The sequence below is a fragment of the Myotis brandtii genome, unplaced genomic scaffold (assembly GCF_000412655.1).
Source record: "Myotis brandtii unplaced genomic scaffold, ASM41265v1 scaffold638, whole genome shotgun sequence".
In the NCBI taxonomy this organism is placed as follows: domain Eukaryota; kingdom Metazoa; phylum Chordata; class Mammalia; order Chiroptera; family Vespertilionidae; genus Myotis; species Myotis brandtii.
The window spans coordinates 439,511-449,251 of NW_005370445.1; the positions used below are offsets into that span (position 1 = coordinate 439,511).

The window sequence follows — 9,741 nt, forward strand, 5'->3', positions numbered from 1 at the left end:
CATATTTCTAGGTTCATATTTGCAAGGTTTGTTTTTCACGACTATATAATGTCTTGCAGACTTTATGTATTTTGTGCCATGATTTGCTTACACAGTCCTCTGGGTGGCATCTAAGTGGTCACCGGTCCTGTTTCTACGCATGTCAGGATGAAACAGGCGATTGCTGGTACTCACGGCTCTGACCTGCACCAGCTGGTCCTTATGGTTCGTCCCTGTCCCATGCTTTAGCCTCTGGGACACTGCCGTCTCCCGTTTCCTTACTTTGTAAAAATAGTTAATTTATCCAGGTGATATCCAAACAGCATAAAACTAACCATTTTAAAGCAGACCGTTCCGTGGCATCTAGTACATTGACAGTGCTGTGTGACCATCACCTCTGTCTAATTTGAAACATTTCCATCACCCCAAAAAGAGCCCCCGCACCCCATCCGCGGTCACTCCTTCCCTCCCCCAGCCCCTGGCCGCCTCATCTGTCTTCTGTCTCTGGGTTTGCCTGTTCGGGACATTTATGTTCCGTGGAGCACACAGCATGTGGTCTCTGGCGTCTGGTTTACTGTAATGTTTTCAAGGCCCACTGTCATTTTTAACCCTCCGTGGATAGTCCGGGTGGGCCCGATGGCAGGCCAGAGGCCAGGAGGGCCATGAGTGAGCCTGTGGGCCGCCTCAGGGTACTGGTCAAGGCTGAAGGCTGGGGTGGCAGCAGCTGGGCAGGCAGGGGGAGAGCCACGCCGGGGGCCTGGGTGCCATGCAGCTGTGCTCAGAGTGTCCCAGGGTCCGCCCAGCTCGGGACAGGGAGGCCCTTGCTCTGGAGGAAGCCGGCAGGCTCAGGGTCGGTTGGGGGGTCTGGCTCACCCTGCGCTGCCCCCCAGGTGTACAAAGGCTACGTGGACGACCCTCGGAACACAGACAACGCCTGGATCGAGACGGTGGCTGTCAGTGTCCACTTCCCAGACCAGAGCGACGTGGAGCTGAAGAGGCTGAACTCTGTATGGGGCTCGGGCCGCAGGCTCCCAGGAGGGGAGGGTGCAGGGCCTGTAGGGAGGGGTCTGCTGGGCTCCTGGGCCAGGGCAGGAGCTGCTGGGGACCCTGAGATGGGGTCCTCCAGGAGCCCCCAGGCTTGCATTGGGGGAGGCTGGTTTATACACCTTTATGGGGATACTGTCCCCTGAATTTAGCTCAATCCGACACGTCCCTAGTCCAGAACTGGGACCACGAGGTCCCAGGGAGCAAACCCAGGCCGTCGTCTGCAGGATAGAACCTCCGAGCAAGGAGCCTGCCCTGTTCTCGCCCGAGGGCTTTCGGGCTCTGCAGGCATTTTCTGAGTTGCGTCTGAAGTGGGTGTTTTTGCTCCCGTGTGATAAAAGCCCAGTTGAGGCCCAGAGATGGGGGTCAGAGCAACGTTTGGGGTGCTGGGTGCTGGCGGCAACTCCGGGGTCAGGATGTGCCTTTCCTTGCAGCACCTGCACGCCTGCGACCCCGGGATGTCCGTCCGATGGCAGGTCGTGGACAAGCGCATCTCGCTGTATGCCAACCACAAGGCCATCCTGCAGAAGGTGGCCACCCTGTTCGGGGCCTACTACTGACCCCAGGGCTCAGCAGGGCCAGTCTGTCCCCAGCCCCTCGGAGATCAGGCTGCAGGGGACGCAGCTGTGGACCCCGGGGAGACCAGGGGTGCAGCGTGATGGGGTTTGGGGACCTGCCACCCCTCAGCCAACTGGAGTCCCCCACCGGATGAGTTTGTGAACTGGCAAGGCGCTCTGAGAAGGGAGCCAAGGCCAGGGACAGGCTGGCCCCGGTCACACGGCGTTTCCTCAGGATTGTGGTGGCCACGGGGACCCCGCCAGCCATCACTGCCTCTCCTGAGCCGGCAGGCAGCCGGTTGAGGGGCTGGAGCCTCCTGCAGCCTTGGCCTTTGGCCGGAGTCGAGTCTCCCCGGGTAACGCTGTCATACACAGTGCACCCCCTGCCGGAGGTACATCGGCCCAAGGCCTGTGTCCCCTGGAGCGTTGGGGTTCCCGTGTGGCCTCCCCCTCAGGCCCATGACTCCAAGATGGCCTCCACCATGGCCTGACTCAGACCCTCGCCTGGCCTGGGGCAGGCCCTGTGGGAACCCCAGTTTACAGCCCGGGCCCCCTCAGGGCTGAGCAGGGGCAGGAGGCCTGTGAGTGCAGGCCTCCTCCAGAGACGCAGAGGGTCCCTCCCTGTGAGCCCAGGGAGTGTGGGTGTGGATGGGGGCACCCCGTTTAGTGTCAGCGAGTCACAGACCATCAACATAAGCCATCAGGAGCATCAGGACCAGGAAGGTTGTCAAACCCGACGTTAAGTCCGCTGCCCTGTGCCACCCGGCCGCCCCATGCCACCCGGCCAGCTCTTCTGTGCCTCCTGCAAATAAAGTTCCAGAGGTGCAGTGGTCAGGAGCCATGTCTGGGTCACCAAAACCTCTACCAAACCACGGCCAAGCTTCCCGTGGCCTGAGGGCCTCTCCTGTGGCCGTCTCCCCATGTTTGTGGGCATGTGTGCGTGTGGATGTGTGAATGTGTGTGTGTGCATGAGTGCATGTGTGTGTATGTGAGTATATATTTGTGTGTGTAGATGTGTTTGTGTCTGTGTGTTTCTGTGTGTATGTGTGTGTACGTGTATAGATGTGGATGTGTGTGTCTGTGTGTGTGACTGTGTGTAGGTGTATATGTGTGTGTGTGGTTGTGTGTGAGTATATGTGCGTGTACATGTATAGATGTGGATGTGTATTTGTGTGTGTATGAGTGTGTGAGTGTATGTGTATGAATGTGTGAGTGTGTATATATGTTAGTGTATCTATGTCTATATGTGAGTGCGTGTGTGTGAGTGTGTGTGTGTGTATGTGTGTGTGTGAGTATGTATGTGTGTGTGAGTGTGAGTCAGTGTGTGTGAGTGTGTATGTGAGAGTGTGTGTGAGTGTGTGTGTGAGAGTGTCTGAGTGTGTGTGAGTGTGTGAGTGAGTGTATGAGTGTGTGTGAGTGTGTATGAGTGAGTGTATGTGTGTGTGTGTGTGTGAGTGTCTGAGTGTGTGGGAGTGAGTGTATGAGTGTGTGTGAGAGTGTGCAGGGAGAGCCGGCAGAGGGGACAGGCCTGGACACCCCGGGAGCAATACTAGAGGAGGTGAAGGCAGCCCTCTGCTCTGCAGGGAAACTCAGCAGCCAGGACGGGGGGCAGTTGGTTCTGAAGGGCCCTGCGGGGAGGTCCGGGGGGCTGGTGCCAGCAGGGAGACACTGCTCAGGCCCTGTGCTCCTGGGAAGCCTGGAAGGGGAACCATTGCCGGCCTTATTTTAGGTTTTCCAGTCCGGATTTTCAAGAGCAGGCAGAGAGAACCAGGAATTCTGGAAGATCCAGGAATTCAGAGGTCTAGGGATTCTCTGAGTGTCGTGGGAGGTCAGTGTGGCCAAGGCTGCTGGGGACAGTTTTGCCAAAGGCAATCCATCCACGAAGGTTCTTGGCCAGCGTGGGGTCCCTGGCCTTGGCTTTTTGCTTCCCATGCAATAAGTGGGTTCTCGGCCAGCTGCCCTTGTCCTGCCTCTGAGTTGGCTGCTCCGGCCCTGCCTGGGAGTTGGCTGACCTCACGGTGCCCAGCAGCCTGGGCTTCTGTCTGAGGGTCCCCATGGGCAGGTGGGGACAGTGTGGAGCCTGGGCAGCAGAGGGCTGAGCCAGGCACAGTGGAAGGGCAGGAGGGGGAGCAGCCGGCACAGCCCTGGACACTGGCCAGGGCCCAAGCAAGGGCCCACCAGGCCACTGTTCAGTCTGTGTGGGGAGGGCAGTGTCTGGGCCTCCCCGGATGTTTTGTTCATCTGCCTGATTTCATCCGGCCCTGGTGGTGCCGCACGCTCGGCTCCTCCTCACTCCTCCCCAGAGAGCAGCACTCAGATCTCACCCTGCAAAACAGCCTCCCTGACGGGCAGGCAATTAACCAGCCGCAGAGCTGCATTCGCTCCCTGGGGCCACGACGCCGGGTTCCGGGTGGATAAATAGGCCAGATAATCAGCGCAGAGTCCAATTACAGTAAGAAGGGTGGCCCGGTGGGCAGAGCACGCAGCCGGGATGGCACTGGAAGGTGCCGGTGTGTTTGGGAACACTGACTCATGGCCTGGAGTGGACAGCGAGCGAGGCTCTCACAGGGCCTGCAGCCTGGGCCTGGCCGGCAGCCAGAGCCTCTGTGGACCTCTGACATCATCACTAGTCAGGAGGCCACAGAACCAAGGGCCGGGAGACAGCTCAACACAGCCTTACACGGGCACCTGGGACTGACTGATCCATCCACCCGTCCACGTGTACGTCATTCACACGTGGACTCCCCTGTGAGCGGCCACCTTCGTCACTGCACACGTGAGTGTGATCCGCTGGTGGATTTTTTATGTTAACAAGCAGCACCCAGATCCAGATACATAACACCCACCCCAGGAGCCCCTCCCCATCCCCATCCCCATCCTGAGGTCCACCACCCTGGAGTGTTGCCTGCTCCTGAGCTTTCCATAAACAGAAACAGACAGTGTGAGCTCTGAGTGTCTGCTCCCTCCCACTCACCCACATCCACACTGTCCTTCTCTTGGTGGTCACCATATGCTTTGTTTAAATATTAAAAATATTCCATAATTTGGGGACTCCCTTTGGCACCTCTTGAATTGCCCAGAAAATAACATACCTGCAGCCTGGGTCTGGCCGGGTGGATACAGCTTCCTGGCTGACAGTATTTTAATCTCTTTAAAAGGCGGTTGGCTGTGTAAGGCAGAAAGAATAATGTCTTGTGGGGTTCCCGCACATGTGGACATAAACTGTACGACCACAGCACAGGCCCCAGGGGTGCGCACGGGCTGCTGGGCTCTCACTGGTGGAGTGGCCCAGGGTGGCCTGGCGAAGGACTGTGATGCCGGACGCTATCCCCCAAAGCAGGAAACGACACAGCGACCATTACAGACAGGAGACAGCTAAGGAGAGAAAATGGACCAAAAAATGTTCAATGCAAGGGAAGTCAGGAAAAGAGGACCCAGGATCAAAGGGGAAGAAAGAGAGGCAGACAGACTGGCGCCCAACTGCCCCAATTATCCCTTCACAAGAGCTTTGAAGCAGGACGTCATCCGTGGGAAAGCAGGACCCGGAACCACCGGCCTTGGTCAGTGTCACTCGTTTTTCCACGAACGTCCTTGTCTATTCGAGGGCCCACACTGCATTTAGCTATTTCTCCTTCGTCTTTTCCAGTCCGTAACAGTGACTCGGGCCTTTCTTGTCTTTTACGACCGCTTCCTTCATTTGTGGAGCGTACTGATCAGTCCTTTGTAGCCGTCTTTCGATGTGAGTCCGGAGTGTTCTCACGATGGCAGATTGTGCATTTGGGGCAAGAACACCACAAAGTGATGCTGGGTCTTTCTCAGTCCATCGCATCAAGAGGCTACATGATGGCTGTCTGTCCTATTACTGAGGATTTAACCTTGGCCACAGAGTCAGGTGGTTTCTCCACTGTAAGGTTGTTATTCTCACCTTTGTAGTTAACAAATATATTAAAAAAGATACTTGAATGCGATGGAAATCCCGAAGGAAACCAAGTATAAGACGCTCGAGGTTAAAAGTACAATGGAAAACGGTAGCCCATGCTAACCTAATGAAAAGACGGCTGGGGTGGTTGTTAGTGACAGAGCAGAGTTCAAGACAAAGAATCTGGGGGTAAGAAGGGCCATTTTATAATGATAAGGTGACCATTTAATCAAGAGGACACAATCTGAATATAGGCTTTCAAAGTGCATAAAGCAAAAAAAACAAAAAAACAAAAACAAAACAAAACAGAACTGCAAGGAGAAAAGGATTAATCTACAATCAGAGTCTGAGGACTGCAACACCCCATTCTCAGTAATTAATAGAGCAAGTGGGCAGAAAGTCAGTCATAATATAGAACAGTTGAATATCATACCATCAGCAGACTTGACCTCATCAACATTCCACTGAGCAACAATAGAACTCATGTTTAAGTGCACACATAACAATGATGAACAAAGGGCCTATTCTGTGCCATAAAATCAGTCTCAACAAATGTAAAGGGTCCAAAACATACAGAGTATGTTCTCCAACAACAATAGATTTAAATTTATAAGTAAAAAACAGAAAGATCTCTGGAAAATACCCACATGTCTGAGAACAAAATAACACACTTCTAAATCCATAGATCGCAAAAAGAAAAGAAATCAAAAGGCAAATTAGAAAATATTTTTAACCCAATGAATATGAAAATACAACATATCGCCCTAGCTGGTTTGGCTCAGTGAATAGAGTGTCGGCCTGCGGACTGAAGGGTCCTGGGTTCGATTCCAGCCAAGGGCACATGTCCAGGTTGCGGGCTCGATCCTTAGTGGGGAGTGTGCAGGAGGCAGCCAATCAATGATTCTATCTTATCATTGATGTTTCTATCTCTCTCTCCCTCTTCCTTCCTCTCTGAAATCAATAAAAAAAAAAGAAAATACAACGTATCAAAATTTTGGAGGTGCATAGAAAACAGGACTTTGAGGGAAATTTATAGCCTGTATTAAAGAAGAAGGCCTCAAATTAGTGACCTAGCTTCCACCTTAAGAAACCAGAAAAAGAAGAGAAACTTAAACCCAATGTAAGCAAAAGAAAGCATACAGATCATAGTGGAAGTCAATAAAAAAGGGAAAACAATAGAGCAACCAATGCAACAAAAAACTGGTTCTTTGAGAATATCCATAAAATGGACAAATTTCTCTCCTGACTGATGAGTAAAAGAAAAGCGCGAAGACACAAGTGACCAATACCAGGAATGAGAAAGGTGACATCACTGTACATGGAAAGATTAATAACAGAATATTATGAACAACTTCATGCTGATAAATTCAACAATTTAGATAAATGGACAATTCCTTAAGAAATACAAACTATCAACATTCAATCAAGGAAAAAAATAACCTCAGAAGTTCCATCTGTACAGAATAGTTTAACAACATATAAAATGATACTCACCATGTGAATCTAAGGTAGGCAAAGATTTCTTGTGATTTATCCCAACGACAATAACCTCAGAAGTTCCATCTGTACAGAACAGTTTAACAACTTATAAAATGATACTCACCATGTGAATCTGAGGTAGGCAAAGATTTCTTGTGATTTATCCCAACGACACAAGGTCGACTTAACACTTGAAAATCAATCAGTATAATCCATAATATTAACAGAATAATAATAAAAGATTTTCAATAAATGCAGAAAACATTTCACAAAGTCCAACAAGCATTTCTGGTAGAAACTTTCAGCAAACTAGTAATAGAAGGACACTTCCTCACACAGACAAGGTTAGCTACATACAAAAAACCTGCAGCCAACATTGTTTTTAATGGTGAAAGACTGAATGCTTTCCTTTCCCCCTGATATCAGGAACAAGGAGATCTCCTCTTACTTCTGGTCAGTATTAAACTAGAGTCTCAAGCCAGTGCAATTGGGCATGAAAAGGAATTTAAAACACACCCAAACTGGAGAGAAAGAACTCATAATCTTTTTATTTACAGAGAAGATGATTGCATATGTAGAAAATCCTGAAGTGTTTATTTAAAAGTTCCTAGAGCTAATAAATGAGTTTAGCAAAGTTAAGATCAGAATACAAAAATCAATTTTGCTTCTACATATTAGTAATTAAAAACCAGAAATTAAAACAAAAATGCCATTAACAATAAATAATCAGAGGTAAATCTGACAAAAGATGTGCAAGGTCTGTAACCAGAAACTATAAAACCCAGCCAGATGAAAGAAAATAAGCTCTAAATAAATGAAAGGATATACCATGTTCATGGATTGGAGACTTAATATTGTCAAGATGTTAATTCTCTCAAACTGACCTATAGAATCAATGCAATCCCAAACAAAATCCTACTAGGCTTTTTTTAGTAGAAGTTGGGAAAATGAGGAAATACATCTTGGATGACCAAAAAAACTTTATAAAAGAACAAAGTTGGAAAATTTATATCTCCCGATTTCAAGAATTATTATAAAGATCCAGCTATGAAGACAGCTTGGAACATTTGCATAAAATAGGCAAATAGACCAAATGAACACAGAGTGTACAGAAATAGACTCACACAGATATGGATCACTGATTTTCAACAAAAGTACAAAAGTAATTCAGTAGAGAAATAATTTTTCAACAAACAGTTCTGGAACACTGAATATCCATATGCACACAAAAAATAAACTTGGACTCATATTTCACACCATGTATCAAAATTAATTCAAGTTGGATATTAAAACCAAAGGCAAAACTTACACTATAAAAACCCTTGTGACGTTGAGTTAGGCAAAGATTTCTTACATATGACACCAAAAGCACCATCCATATAAGAAAAATTGATAAATTGGACTTCATAAAAATTAAAACCTTCTCTTTGAAAAGCTTTTAAGAGAATGAAAAGACAAGCCACACACTCACAGAAAATATTTACAAATCACATATCTGATAAAGGACTTGTATCCAGAATATATAACGAATTCTCAAAACTCAAAATAAGAAAACAACTCATTTAGAGGTGGGTAAAAGATCTGAACAGAGCACTTCCCTAAAGAAGATAGATGGCAAAAAAAACCCCCAAACAAACCCAAAAAACAGATGAAAGATGCTCACCATCATTAGTCACCGGGGAAGTACAAAGTCAAACCACAATGAGATACCAGTACACACATAGTAGAGTGTCTGAAATTAAGAAGGCTGACATGCCAAGTGCTGGTGAGGGTGTGAGCACACACTGTGGGCAGGAATGTAAACTTGTACAATCATCCCGTCGTTTCTTTCACATTAACTTACAGCTACCGGTGACTCAGCCATCCCACTCCCAGATATTTACCCAAGAGAAATGAGTATTTGTCCAAACAACGGTAGGACACAATGTTTGTATCACTTTATTTGTAACAGGCAACGAATGGAAACAACCCAAATGTCCAGGAACAGGCAAATAGATACGTAAACTGGAACATTCCTAGGATGAATGACTAGTCAGCCCTAAAAGGAACAACTTGATAAACACATAATCCTGCTGAGGGAAAGAAACTAGACCCAAAAAGCACATACCTGTGATTCCATGTACATAAATGATAAGAAATGCCAACTGAATCCACAGCGACAGACAGATCAGCGCTTGCCTGGGAGGGGGGTAAGGAGGGGAGGGAGTACCAAGGGTGGGACTGGAGTGTGTACTGCGTGGATTATGGTGATGGTTTCACGAGTGTATACAAATGTCAAAACTTACCAAATTTAGATGTGTGGTTTCTTGTATACCAACCACACCACAATAAAGCCGCTTTTAAATGCCCCGACTTACACATTCCCTATTCTTCTCCAGGCCCCCGTGCACAGAAGGTGGGGGTGCGGTGAGAGCCCTGGGCAGGAGGGGACGCAGGTGGGTGGAGACCTAACCCCACTACCCAGCTTCTGGGGCCGTGGGACGCACCCCAAGAGGGACTCACCGCAAGGGCTTGGCGCGGATCCGAGTGTCTTCACGCCCCTTGCGTGCAGGTGTCAGCGCCAAGAGGGGACTCGCACCCCCCACTCCCCACCGCGCGCAGCTGGGTGGACCTGGGAGGGGCGGGGCTCTGTGTGCTCACGGACCCGCCCAGCCCGTAGGCCCCGCCCACAGTCCCTGAGACCCACCCACTCAAAAGATCCAGCCCCGCCCTACGCTTTCCCACAGGCCACGCCCCAGGCCCTGCCCCCCTAAGCCCTCTAGT

At 49.4% G+C, this 9,741-nt stretch overlaps 1 protein-coding gene and 1 long non-coding RNA gene across 2 annotated transcripts in view; one reads left to right on the plus strand and one right to left on the minus strand.

The window, feature by feature from the left end:
* TRPM2 (transient receptor potential cation channel, subfamily M, member 2) overlaps positions 1–2,407 on the plus strand; it is a 43,683-nt gene extending 41,276 nt beyond the window's left edge. The window contains exons 32-33 of the mRNA XM_014528493.1: positions 870–986; positions 1,458–2,407. Coding sequence (XP_014383979.1) covers positions 870–986; positions 1,458–1,583 — 243 coding nt within the window. The 3' untranslated portion in view covers positions 1,584–2,407. The remainder of the gene's footprint in view (positions 1–869; positions 987–1,457) is intronic.
* A 2,557-nt stretch (positions 2,408–4,964) lies between these two features.
* LOC106723755 lies at positions 4,965–9,594 on the minus strand. The gene is made up of 2 exons (XR_001359472.1): positions 9,264–9,594; positions 4,965–5,505 (listed from the first exon to the last, which is right to left on the minus strand). It is a non-coding gene; the product is annotated as an uncharacterized LOC106723755 (long non-coding RNA).
* Positions 9,595–9,741: the final 147 nt, after the last annotated feature.